Genomic DNA, 14,232 nt, shown 5'->3' with positions numbered 1-14,232 from the left:
ACTATTTTTATCTCTGCTCAGAGCCTGAGGAAACTAGCACACATATTCAGATGCATATATCACTGTGCTATGAAAATGAAACTTAGTTATGAATATCAACTCCATTAGGGGTTATGTAAAAGCAGTGATAGGCACAACTGTTGGTTTAAAAATAATTGTTAAAAGGTGTCTCAAATTGGCATAATCAAAGATATTACAAGGAAAACTAGGTCATCCTGTCTACCCGACAGCAACGTGCTGGGATTCCTTCAGGAATGTTGCCTGTTTTTCTGGCTGCACATTCTACTTATAGGCTACCTCTACTGCTAGACTTCCAGTGCTGCTTGCACTAGACCGCTATACCTTCTAGCTATTTTCTAATCCATACATTTTGTCCTTTCAAATCGGAATGCCAGAAAGAGCTTTATTTCCTTTTTATGAACAAACACAGAGAGAAAATTCCATTCCTACTTCCTGTGCATAATCAAGCAACTCTCTGATGCATATAACACAGAAAAGGGAAGGAATTAAAAAAAAAGTATGGTATTCTTATAATTATTTGGAGACAACTAAAGTTATTTCTGGAATAATAAGCAGTAAACTGAATTCTTTCTACTGTGTTTTTGTTTGAAGATCAAAGTGTCCGTGTCCTCTGGAGGCAATTGTATTCGCACATACAGACCAGAAATAAAGAAGGGAACATACAACACTGTCATTGTCAACGTGAAGACTTTAGTTGCTGACAATCTGCTTTTTTACCTTGGAAGTGCCAAGTTTGTAAGTCTGTCTCCTGCTTTTCATGTCAGGGTTGCTGGATCAGATCAGACTACTGACAAATACAGAAGATGAGAAAGGCTTTTTTAAATTTATTTATTTATTTCTCCTAGAGGCTTCAAAGCAGTAGTAGAGGGCTATGATAATCTAGTCATTCACTGCCTTTGGTGTAAATATAGGGTCTTCTAAAATATGACCAGCAAATATTTCTTTTATATTTTTTATTTTAACTAGATAGGAAATGGGAGACTTGTAAATGGACTAATTACAGCTCTAAAATTCACAGTGCAACCAGGGTAATTTTGGAGCTGGTTGTGAGTTTTCGCTTGGGAATGAAGTAGCTAATCATCTTGCATCTGTAAAAGCTGCTATTTATTGTAATTTTAAGTCAAGACTAAAGTTCCAAGCATAATAATGATGAACGATTTAGTTTCCCATGAGCCCTGTAGCAGACCGACTTGTAGAATAATTGATAATAATGCAGTAAATTGGAAAAGTATTCTAGTTCTAACATTTTGAACTGTGTATTTTATTTATGTAATATGAAATGAAGAGACTAGATGGCATTGTGTATTAGCCTAGTATCCTGACATTTTTCTGCCATCCAATGGATGTTTTACAAACAGTGTTGCTCTGAGTTAAATCCTTCTCTTGATGGTTCAGTATTTACATTTCTGTAAATCCAGCAGCCATTTACTGCATATCGCCGACAGAAGTAATTTGCCATCTTTAGCTGAAGATTCATTGTTTGAGCAAAGGAAAGCTCAATGAAAGGAAAAACGGAATCCCATTTTACAGCACTATGAGAATTAATGTTCATGCTTTACTATTTATGTATGGGTTTCTGATGCCTCATTAGACCTTCTGAAATGTGAAGGGTTCTGAAAAACTTAACTGAAGTATGAGATTGTTTCTGTTTTCATGTTTTCCATGTAGACTGATTTCTTGGCCATAGAGATGCGCAAAGGCAAGGTGAGCTTTCTGTGGGATGTGGGATCTGGTGTTGGCCGGGTAGAATATCCAGATCTGACCATTGATGATGGGTTTTGGTACCGGATTGAAGCCTCTAGGCAAGTATATATTCCACTTTCGTGATGTGGTTCCTAAAGAAAAAATGTCTAAATTTAACGAGTTCTGCCTCTAATTCACTGTCTTCAGGTTGGTATACCTCAGGTTTACATGGAAATATTTGCTATGTTTAAAGCATCAACTTTTAAAAAAAAAAAGATGATTTTGTAAATATGAGAAATTCTATTCTGGTTTAATGAAAGCTTTTGAACCTACATCCAATCATACCAAAAGTGTATACACTACAATTACTATTGAAATGTGAATTATTCCATGAGAAAAACTTGTTTTCTTCACATAGTTCCCCACTAGCGTAAAATCTATGACTGCTTATATTCCCTTCTGTTTACCTTCAACTCGGTTCCTTTTAAAATCAGTTACAGGTTTTGGCACTCAGATATTATTTTCTCCTTGAATTTCAAAGAGGGGCAGCTTTTCTGAGTTTCTGGTCTTAATACAGTAGTACAAATGAATTGTGTGTCATACACCAGTATCTTGATTCTTACTCGAAATGCACCAGTATCTTGATTCTTACTCGAAATGCCATTTCCATAGGCAGACTGTCTGTTAAAACCAGAGATATTTGAAAAGATACAGTTTATGAAAACTCAAAGATGAAATATTCTGGAAAGTTAAACCATACTTTGTAATTTGAGCTCAGCTATTGAGTGCTTTTGACCTTTAGAAATATAAATACCTTAATAAGCAAATTTCACATTTGTTAGTTGAAGCTTATACTTCCCATTCAAATAGCAAACACATGACACACGATGTAATAATTACAGGGTACAGATTGCATAACTTTATATCCTTTATCTTCTTCTGAAGAGATTTTAGTAATTTAGATACCATAATCTATAGTGCAATTTGATTTGAAGCTAATTCCTCCTGCATCATTATAGTTAATTTCACATAGTATTAAATACAGAACTGATAACGTAGAAAATGAGAGAAAGGAGAAAGAAAACAAAGCACTCTAATTCCAGTTACATCCATAGTTCTCAGAGGAGAAAATGGCATCCAGTTTAAATAACGTAGTGAAATCACAGAAATCAGCCTTTCAGAGCAGAGAATTAAAATAAAATTATGGCACCATCTCTAGAAGTTGGCTTAGTGAAACTTTATTTTGCTAGGAAAAAAATAAACTTGGATACTTATATGAATTATTGAAATCTTTACCAGTTTATATTATGCATACAACAACAGCTTCACAGCACAATAATGACAGACTTTCATTTACAAGAAAGCTGCTTCAGCAGAATATAGAGCCAAGACAGGGTATAAAAATTCACACAACCTACAAAAGCACATGGCCTATTAAGCTGGTTGCTCTGGATGTATAGGGTGTCCATGCCGTTAGTTTTGCACAAACTGTTGTATCAGCAATTTAGAACAATTACAGCTGCACAAATCTGAAGTACAGAGCATTGTTTAGGACAATTACATTGCAGACACATTAGTTAGATTTGTGGGGTAAAGATGAAGAGCTTGGGACTGATTTTGCATTCTCAAAGCGGACTTCGTAAATCACATAACCTACAGAAGAATCTTTGACTTTGAGCATTTTAGTCCATTTTATAACTCTCCTCTGCCTTAATAAGCTATTGGAGAGCTTCACTCATTTCATTCCCTCACATTTTTTCTCCAGATTTCTGCTCACTTCCAGCCACAAACCTTTTCAGCAACCTGGCACACAGCTGCCTGAACAGCTGGAGCAGGGCATCCACTTAGAATGGGGACATACGATGAAAATCTGGTCTTGCTGAATCTTGCCATTGATTTCAGTGGTGAAGGGCCTTGACACAAATAATCATGATACGGCAGGTTTAAAGGTTGAAAGCACTTCTTAGTCAAGGATCCCAAAGGACCTTAAAAAGAAAAGCTGTAGTGTCACAGAGGTTGTGAAATTCTCAAGGTCACTCAGCATACTGAATCAAATCTACCTATAACAAAGTTGACTGTTGAGTAATGATCAAAGATGTTCAGTTAATGTTTGCACTAAAGTTTCCAGTGTATTAAGACTAAATTGATTATTACTGCATCTGTTTTTCGGGGACATTTTTAATGTTCACCACATTTTTATTTAAAGCACACTAATACTTTGAATTTTATTGTAAATGCAGAGGTTATCATGAAAATATTTTTTGTTATGGTATTGAAATAAAATTTGTATATTCCTATAGGAATTCCCTATACTTTGATGGTACACAAATTTAACAAATGTCACTTAGAGAGTCACTTAACCTTCTTATAGAGGCAAATGTGAGTGACATCAAGAACTGCAATCAAAGTATCAATTAGCAAAGGAAAATCTGGCATAACAGTATGTGACAAAATGATTTAAAGCAGGTTTGCAACATGCAGACAATGTCAGTTTTGTGAAACAGTCAAATGGATGACAGTATTTTTGAGACTTGCTAGACCAATGAAACAATGTCACTTGACTTCAGCAGGCCTCAGTTAGGAGCAGGACCTGATTACTTGTGATTTTAACCAAGTGTGATTTAATTATTACCATTGTTTTAATTGTTAAGGACAGAGTTTAAGCAGCAGCCTTCGTTTTAGGACAAAGGATGTTTGAATCACAAGAAGTTCACCATAAACACATCCAGCTCAACTCAGCAAGAATTCAGTCTTAAACTGCTGTGGCTATTCTAAGCCATATTTTCCACTGAATATTTTTTGTGCCCTCAAGGGGTCAAGGACCAGACGTTCCTGCATGGTATTTTGAAATCTAATGTTGATGACTTACAAAAGTACTGTGTAAATTTAAAAGTCTAATTGGGTAGTCAGCAAAATACTGCATGTAATCTAAAAAATAGGTAGTCGGTCTTGATAGGTACACATTCTTTGTGAACTGTTATGGAAAAAGAAAGTAAGGTTTATTTAAAATGGTGTATTTCTGCATTCAGTATCAAGCATATAAGTTAGAAAGTTCCATTTAATATTGGTATCCATGCTGAGAGCTTCATTGCTGGTTATGGTTGCCAGATCACACATGATAAGTACTTCCAAATTAATATGGCAGTGGTCATGGGAAATGCAACATCATATTAAAAAAATTAGATAAAGCAGCAATTTGTAAAGTTATCCAGAAATCCACAGTATGTGATCTCCTTCTGCCTATCTCATCTCCCAGTCACTCCTCTACCACATTGTGAAACATACAAGATACTTACCTTCACATGACAGGATTTGGGTCACACCCCATGCTTGTGTCTACGGTCATTATTTTGGCCACATAAGAAGCTATGTGTCTTGATAATAGTCCATCTCTCTGGGATGAAATATTAATTTATGATTTGGCTATAAATGCCTAGTAGTTTACTTCTATTAGGTAATTAGTAAGCTTTCTATAGAAAGCTACTATCCATACTGCTGTAAACTAAAGTAATATTAAGAGAAGAATTGCAAAACATTCAAAATTATCTCAGTTTCCTCTGAAATACCTTTCAGTGTACCTGCAAGATTAGGAGGAATCATCTCTCTGCGCGTTCTGTTCCTTCTATTGTAAAAATACGCCTGCAAACTTTTTCCATGCAAGTAACTATATTAATATAACCTAAGGAGTAGAAAACAAACTGCTGCCATTAACAAATGGCAAATTCTGTTGTTGTTGTTGTTACCATCAATATTTGATATGATTTACAGTGGACACTGAGGTAACATCCTTAAACACAACAGGGTTTGGGCCTGTTTGATAAGAAGCCAGAGACCTCCACTGCGGAAAATGCAAGCCTTGTGCATCACAGTAAAGGAAATTGAAGAATTATCACATGATCATTCATTTCAGTTCAAATATAATTTAACAAACCTTATGAAATTCAGAAATATAATGTGGAATCTTGCCCAAATCATTTGTTACATCAAGAAACAATTACTTCACACTAATTTCATCACAAAAACTTTAAAAATACATTTCTTTGTTTTTGTCAGTGAAAGTTCCACTTCATCTTTATAGTGAATTTTGTTCAAAAAGGACACTGAGGTGACAAAAAACCTGATTCTGAGATCATGTCTTTAACTTATGCAGGCATAGGAATCTATTCATTTGTGTTGCAATGGAGCATAATCTAATCAGTAATAGATGCCTCTATTAGAAGATATCATCTAAAATTGACGTTTCCTATGTTTGTTTTAACTACCGACTCTGTATGCTTATTTTGTTAAAATCTCTAGGACTGGGAAAAATGGCACAATATCAGTGAGAGCTCTGGGTGGTCCTAAATCCAGCATTGTGCCAGCCACTTTCAGTGCTGTCTCTCCACCTGGATATACCATTCTGGATGTGGATGCTAATGCCCTGCTGTTTGTTGGTGGTTTAACTGAAAAAATAAAGGTAATGTCTTGTCTGGCGCTACTGTATTAACTGGCTGTTTATGTGAACCATTTTTGTTGTTGCTTACAATAGAAATAGTAAACTTTAGTATACTGACATCGTTGTAGTAAGTGCTTTGGTAGCAAATAGTGTGTGTGCACTCTTCAAACACTATTAGGATTTGCCTAGATAGGTAGGTGCACAGACCTGAAGTTTCTCTGTCCATGCTGTTAACTTCTAATCACAAGCCTGGTGGCTGACTGTATTGATGCAGCATGTAGCCCAAACAACTAATTCCTAATTTAATTTTATGGTCCAACTTCCTAGTTTTTAAAAAGTTCAGCTTTCTGACTTGGGAATATGTGGATAGACATATTCCATTCTTATATAGAAGAGCACACGCACACATTTTGAGAGAATCAAAGACAAAATCAGGGGATACAACAAGAATAGAAAATGTAGATTCCATTTGCTTGAAATCAGTGTCTTGAATACCAGCTTTAGCTTCAAAGTTATCCATTTGTTTTGGAGCACTGTCAGGTAACTTCATTTTAGAACTTGATCACAGCTTCTGCACGCACAGGAAAGCAATCCTGAGCAGGCTTGCACAACTACCAGCTAACTTAACTGAGATATCTGGCTTTGAAAAGCAATCAGAGGAACAGGAAATAATTTCATGAGATTTTGGGCTAGGAAATTGCAAGTCAGTCTATATTCATACAATACAATCATACAATCGTTTACGTTGGAAAGGACCTTAAAGATCATTGATACCCAGCCATTAACCTAGCACTGTCAAGGCCACCACTAAATCACATCCCTAAGTGCCATATCGACACATCTTTTCAATACCTCCAGGGATGGTCATTCAACCACTTCCCTGGGGAGCCTGATCCAATGCTGGGCAACGCGTCCAGCCTGGCCTTGAACGCTGCCAGGGATAGAGCATTCACAGCTTCCTTGGGCAACCCATTCCAGTGCCTCACCACCTTCACAGTAAAGAACTTCCTTCTTATATCCAATCTAAACTTCCCCTGTTTAATAAACTCATTATCCCTTGTCCTGTCACTACAGTCCCTCGTGAAGAGTCCCTCTCTGGCATCCTTATAGGCCCCCTTCAGAAACTGGAAGGCTGCTATGAGGTCTCCACGCAGCCTTCTTTTCTCCAGGCTGAACAGCCCCAACTTTCTCAGCCTGTCTTCATACAGGAGGTGCTCCAGTCCCCTGATCATCCTTGTGGCCCTCCTCTGGACTTGTTCCTTGTCCATCCAAGGAGGTCTCCTGGCCCTCCTGCTGCACTTCCTTCTAGTTGGGATGCAACACTCCTGTAGCAGGTGATCCTTGAATGTCAACCAAGAGTCTTGAGCTCCCCTGCCCTCTAGGGCTTTATCCCATGGAACCTTACTAAGCAGGTTCCTGAAGAGGCCAGAGTCTGCTCTCCTGAAATCCAGAGCAGTGAGCTTGCTGCACACTCTTCTCACTGTCCTGAGGACCTCAAATTCAACCATCTCATGATCGCTGCAACCAAGGCTGCCCTGGAGCGTCACATTCCCAATCAGCCCTTCCCTGTTGGTGAGCATGAGGTCAAGCACGGCACCTCTCCTTGTCAGCTCCTCTATTACTTGCAGAAGGAATTTGTCTTCCACACAACCAAGGGACCTCCTGGATTGCTTGTGCCGGACTGTACTATCCCTCCAACCGATACCAGGGTGGTTGAAGTCTGCCATGAGGACAGGGGACTGCGAGTGTGAGGCTGTTGGTATCTGTCTATAGAGCACTTCATCCACAGAGTCCTCTTGATCAGGCAGTCTATAACAGATCCCCACAGTAATGTGCCCCATAGCTGTTCTCCCTATTAGCAGAACTCAGATCTACTCTTTGTTTTATCTGAAATGAATCCATAAAAAGACACTAACATTTTCAGGTGCTGAAGATGCAGATGCAATGAATCTTGAGATTTTCTGTTGCACTTCAAGGGTGTAAATAACTGCCGTGCATTTTCTTCTATATAATTTGATATCGTGGGAAATAGGCAAAGAAGTGAATTGAATAATTTCTTGGTGGATTACATATTGGGAAAAACAGCCTTTCTGTCAGCTTTTCTACTTTCTTAAAGCCTTAAACAGAGGTTCTGGTTTACTCTTTACTTCCTGCTTTCTATCTAGAGATGACTAAAGGTATTTGCTTTCTTCTGTTAGTGCTAAACAAAAAACTTCAAAACATATTTCTAAAATAAATGAATCATCAGTTGCTTAAAGTTGATCTGTACCACAGAGATTAGTGACACACAAACAAAATGGCCTCATTGGCTTTCTGCACTCTGTCCCTTTGATCCCCTTTTTCAAAGGGAATGGAAATAAAGCAGGGAGAGGTGTTTTATCTACACCTAATTTACTTCTCAGCTTTCTTTCATTCTTGGGTTTTTTGCTAAATAGGTAAATTTTAATTTCTACTGTTTTTTTCACCAGTATCAAATTTAAATGCATTGGCATTATATCCTATTATTTACTTGCTGTAATAACTCACATAGTGGAAAAAACATTCCACTCAGCTGAATCAGGACTATTCAGTGATTGCAGTGCTATGCAGCTGCAATAACCAAAGGGCCAAATAAAATGAGTCCACAGAGGCCATTGGGCATCTGTGCATCTGCCCGCCTCACTAAAATGCTTAACTGTCAGAGTCGGACTGCAGGCTTGGGAACAGAGACTGGCTCAGGTAACAATCACAAGTGCCAGAGTTTATGATTAAACAAGTAATTTTATTGTTCTGCATTTAGAAAGGCACCTGAGAAGCTGACTTCTATAACACTTAAATTTTGTTGGCTCACTTAAGACCCTAGAAAATGTGTGGTCAGGTAGGTTTTAGCTTATTGTCTTTGGGTGATGCCTCAAAAAAGTCATGAGCCTTCAACCTCAGATGCCAGCCTAAACCCAAACCTTATTTTAATTTTATTTTAGATTTGACTTTTGTATTATCAGAAGGCAGCTGGGGCAAGTACTGAAGGAGTAATACCATTTATATGTATAGCTCTAGAACATCAAACCTCCCAGACCTGAGCTTTCATCTTAATTCTACTTTCAAAAAAATTACTGTGTTTACATTAAGAATCCAGAGAATCAAAGATGCTAAAGAAATTCAGCAAGAGCTGTTCTGTGCCACAGCGTAGTCTTGTGCCTAGTCCTAATTTCTGCAGCAAAGCTGTCACATTAGACTAATAAAAATGCATGTTTTACTTGACGTCATCTCTGTGTTTAAGTGTTAGAAATATTCTACTGTTAAGATCTCTTAGTATTACAATTTAATGTAGAAAAAGTGAGACAAAAGTGTGAAGAGAGATCGTACGTACTCAGAGTAACCAGGCCCCAAAACTGGTGCCTACTGCTCCAATAAAAGATGGTACCACTCAGATTTTGGCCACATCCCTTTTTGCATGCATCTTTGCCATGTATTCAAAATAAGGCTCATTTTCAGTTTTTAAAAACATCTGTCATCTAACTTGAGTAGAAGACTATGGTACTTAGATGTCATGAATTTCTCAGAAGTGACATTAAGTTCATACTTGTTGCTAATTAAAACCTTCCCAGTTACCCTGGGAAATATCACTGGTGCATTAAGTCTTTTGAGTCATACTTTTCCTTGAATATTTTCAAGTTGCACTTCTCCATATTCTCTTGCAAGATCTTAATGTTTGCAGTTGCTGTATGGAAAACAGCAGGTGTTTGTCTATCGCAGATAGCTAAGTGTATAGATTTTTAATCAGCTTATATTGATGAAGTGAAATTTAAATGAAACTAGGTATTTTTAGAAGGGTAATTTTGAGATGAGTACTCTGTGTACTGTCAAATATTACTACCTTGATGATGGTACCATGTTATGATCTAATGAACACTACCCCCATGTGCATGACCCTAGCTTAATGAGTTTTGATGGGATATGAATTTTAATTGTTTTGCAATCTGCACTTTCTTATGCATCCAAAGTTCAGCATGAACATTCCAGGGGTAGCCAGTTAAGTTCAAATTTGGTCTTTTAGCCTCAATTATCTGCTCAATTTCCAGGTTTTTAAGCGTTAAGTGCTGTAGAAATACTTTGCTTATATTGTATTGTGGGCAGGAATCCTCATAGTCCTTCCTATGAAGTCTTAAATTAAAACCCAGATACACCTTGAACAAGTGAGAGTGGACAGCTCTCTCTATAGCCATGAAAGCTGATAATGACGTGGAAGCCAGGGCACCTCTTTGTTCACCAGGAGTCATTGTGCCTAGGCCTTTCCCAGAGTCCAAATATAAATGGGTTTTCTGTTTTAACTGAGAGAAAGTTTAGCTCACACTTTTGCTCATAATTCCCATGTAGAAGGGCTTTTCAGATTAAATATTACTCTTGATATTTAAAATAATAAGCATCTTTTAGTATTTGTGATTTTCATACCAGTTATACTTTCAGACACAGTAGATCCTTCAGATTGAATGCTAAGAGGTCTGTGTTTTCTGTTACAGAAGTCAGATGCTGTAAGAGTCACCACCTTCACAGGCTGCATGGGTGAAACCTTTCTAGACAGCAAGCCCATAGGACTGTGGAATTTCAGAGATATTGAAGGTGACTGCAAAGGATGTGCTGTCAGGTAAGTAAAGCACTGACTGTTTCAAAAGCTTCAAAAGCCAAGGGCTCTTCTACAGAGGCACTACCTGATACTACAGCATAGTCCTGGAAATTTTCACGTAAAGAAGACAGGTAATGGCTCTCTCACATCCTTGTTTATAGCTTTCACAGTGACCCACTACATGAAAGCAGAACTGTTCTGTTAGATGCTCCTGGTTTTTAGTGAATTTCACAGTATCAGTATATGGTATAGAGCTCACTCTGCATTAGGTAAAATAATTCTAGACCCAGTCATGGGAATTAAGAGTAGGCAACTTTTCAAACTACCAGCCTAGTTTGACAGCCTGCTAAGGCTTAGCCCTTTGAAAGTGATGGAAATTCCAGTTGTGAGTTGGAACAATTTTGGAAATACCTGAGGATTTCCGTGACTACAACTGTAGGCCCTTAATACGTAGGTGGAAATTTAAGGAGAGTGATAGTGGATAGATGTATGCACTTCAGTTCTAGTCAAGTCCTAATGGAAATGCCTAGACCTTCATGCCCATCTCTGCCTACATGTGATTTTCTCATTTCTCAGTGATAGTGTAGATCTGCTTGCTTGGAGTGGGGGATACATGAGAGAGAGATTTAAACAAAAAAAAAAGAAAAACAAAACAAACAAACAAAGACATCTAGATTTGAGATTTGTAGAAAACCGTATCAAAATCTCCTCTTACATCATCCAATTGTTCCAGTACCAGAGTCTTGTTATCCTGCAAAATTTAATTGAAAAACTTCATTGTTAAATGTAGATATGGAAGGTGAGAGAACTACATTCAAGATCCTCATATGTTGCATCAAGATAAATGGAAAACATGTTCCTGGCCAATATTACACCTGTAGGCCCTCTGTTCAAATTCAGTTATGTTTGTGATTAAATCAGAAGATTGCCGTCTTTCAGCTATCTGATCTGTGTGGCAAAAATGGACAAAGAGTCTACCATAAAAATCGTATCAAACAAACTGATCTTTTTTGTTTTATAATGACAGCAATGCCAAAAACTGTAGAAGCAGTGATGCTTCTGCTCTTGTAATATTTGTAATTTGTGGGTAGATAGAGACTTGCATTTTCCAGGGTTTTCAGTCTGGGGTGCTGCAGAAGTTATAAAATAACTAACAATTAAAAAGCCAATACTTATTACAAGAAGAAAGAGTACATAATGCTATTTTACACTGAGGATTGCAAAATGAGTCATTACAAACCATGAAATATATACAACATAGTCCTCTTCCATCTCCCTCCCAGATGTCCTTTTCCGTTGGACAGCTGGTAAGCTAACCTTACACTTACAGAGAGGTATTCTTTCACTCCCCTAGCCCCCCGCTTCTTTTTCTTTTAAGTTCATATGGTAAGGGAAAATGGTTGGAATTGCCCCTTTTCAGCCCACAGGTGGCAGACGGCGAAGGGACAGTCCAGTTCGATGGTGACAGCTATGCCATGGTGAGCCGCCCAATCCGCTGGAACCCCAATATTTCTACAGTCATGTTCAAATTCAGGACCTTCTCATCAAATTCCCTGCTGATGTATCTTGCTACTGATGATTTGGTAAGAACAGCCAGCTAACTTCCACACTCCTTACAGGTTTCATGACATCTTTGCAGTGGCTGAATTAAATGTATTATAAAGACAAACGGTAATTCAATGTAACACTATCCTAGTATAATGTTACCTGGTATGATGCTTCTCTGCTGTCCAAGTGAAGACAAATGTTATAGTGTGGAAGTCGACCACCTAATGTTTACTGAATAGGGAGCACTATGTTAGACTGACAGGAACTCCATCTTTTCTGAAATTATTAATTTTCATTCATCCAAAATGTTTACCCATGCAAACATTGTGAGTTGGGGTTGTATGTTCATAGGTTAAAATATCATGGTGTGAGGACAGAACAAATATGGGAAGAAACAAGTCTTAGAAATCCTACTGATATAAAGAAAAGGTTTGTGGTTAATGTAAAGGGCATTAAAAGGGAACTGAATGGTGAAACAAACAGGATGTGATGGTGATGATGTTTTCATAAGGTCTACAGATGTCCCCTTTTATAGCTAAAATTGAGAATAGAAACATTGGTTATAAAGCTGTTCAAGGTTTTTATTCATGTACACTATCAAATGTGTGTAGATAACAAGAAGTTATTTTTAAAGACGTCTGTCCAGATCCTCACATGAATCAAGAATAACTCAGCTTCAGCATTCCTGATCCATATTGATTTGCATGCCTGACTTGGAACAGATCCCTTTCATTAGGCGTTTGATATGGGCCAGAAATTATGTACAGCATTTCTCACTGATGTCTTGAAGACTTACCAAGCACTCAGTATTTTCATAGAATCATACAATTGTTAGGGTTGGAAAGGACCTTAAGATCATCAAGTTCCAACCCCCCTGCCGTGGGCAGGGACACCTCACGCTAAATCATATCATCCAAGGCCTCGTCCAACCTGGTCTTGAACACTGCCAGGGATGGAGCATTCACAACCTCCCTGGGCAACCTATTCCAGTGCCTCACCACCCTAACAGGAAAGAATTTCCTTCTTATATCCAACCTAAACTTCCCCTGTTTAAGTTTTAACCCGTTACCCCTTGTCCTGTCGCTACAGTCCCTAATGAAGAGTCCCTCTCTGCCATCCCTATAGGCCCCCTTCAGATACTGGAAGGCTTCTATGAGGTCTCCACGCAGCCTTCCCTTCTCCAGGCTGAACAGCCCCAACTTCCTCAGCCTGTCTTCATACAGGAGGTGCTCCAGTCCCCTGATCATCCTCGTGGCCCTTCTCTGGACTTGTTCCAACAGTTCCATGTCCTTTTTATGTTGAGGACACCACAACTGCACACAATACTCCAGGTGAGGTCTCACAAGAGCAGAGTAGAGGGGCAGGATCACCTCCTTCAACCTCCTGGTCACGCTCCTTTTGATGAAGTCCAGGATACAGTTGGCTTTCTGGGCTGCAAGCGCACACTGAAGCCAGCTCATGTTCATTTCATCATCAACCAACACCCCCAAGTCCTTCTCTGCAAGGCTGCTCTGAATCTCTTCTCTGCCCAACCTGTAGCTGTACCTGGGATTGCTCCGACCCAGGTGTAGGACCTTGCACTTGGCATGGTTAAACTCCATAAGGTTGGCATCAGCCCACCTCACAAGTGTGTCAAGGTCCCTCTGGATGGCATTCCTTCCCTCCAGCGTATCAACTGAACCACACAGCTTGGCGTCATCGGCAAACTTGCTGAGGGTGCACTCAATCCCACTGTCCATGTCAGCGACAAAGATGTTGAACAAGACTGGCCCCAACACCAATCCCTGAGGGACACCACTCGTTACTGGTCTCCAGCCGGACATTGAGCCATTGACCACAACTCTTTGTGTGCGGCCATCCAGCCAGTTCTTTATCCACCGAGTGGTCCATCCATCAAATTGATGTCTCTCCAATTTAGAGACAAGGATGTTGTGTGGGACAG

General features: G+C 38.8%; 1 protein-coding gene across 6 annotated transcripts in view; it reads left to right on the top strand.

The window, feature by feature from the left end:
- LAMA2 (laminin subunit alpha 2) overlaps positions 1-14,232 on the top strand; it is a 368,416-nt gene that overhangs the window by 320,653 nt on the left and 33,531 nt on the right. For all 6 annotated transcript variants that reach the window (XM_057408938.1, XM_057408930.1, XM_057408924.1 and 3 more), the window contains 5 exons: positions 613-756; positions 1,690-1,823; positions 6,001-6,160; positions 10,639-10,763; positions 12,163-12,325. In XM_057408938.1, the coding sequence (XP_057264921.1) occupies positions 613-756; positions 1,690-1,823; positions 6,001-6,160; positions 10,639-10,763; positions 12,163-12,325 (726 nt within the window). The remainder of the gene's footprint in view (positions 1-612; positions 757-1,689; positions 1,824-6,000; positions 6,161-10,638; positions 10,764-12,162; positions 12,326-14,232) is intronic.

Source organism: Pezoporus wallicus, unplaced genomic scaffold, assembly GCF_028554395.1.
Source record: "Pezoporus wallicus isolate ANWC-B61680 ecotype Strahan unplaced genomic scaffold, APGP_CSIRO_Pwel_v1 contig_3817, whole genome shotgun sequence".
Taxonomy (NCBI): domain Eukaryota; kingdom Metazoa; phylum Chordata; class Aves; order Psittaciformes; family Psittacidae; genus Pezoporus; species Pezoporus wallicus.
Note: the sequence above shows the minus strand (reverse complement) of the source record. Positions and strands in the feature narration are given on the sequence as shown.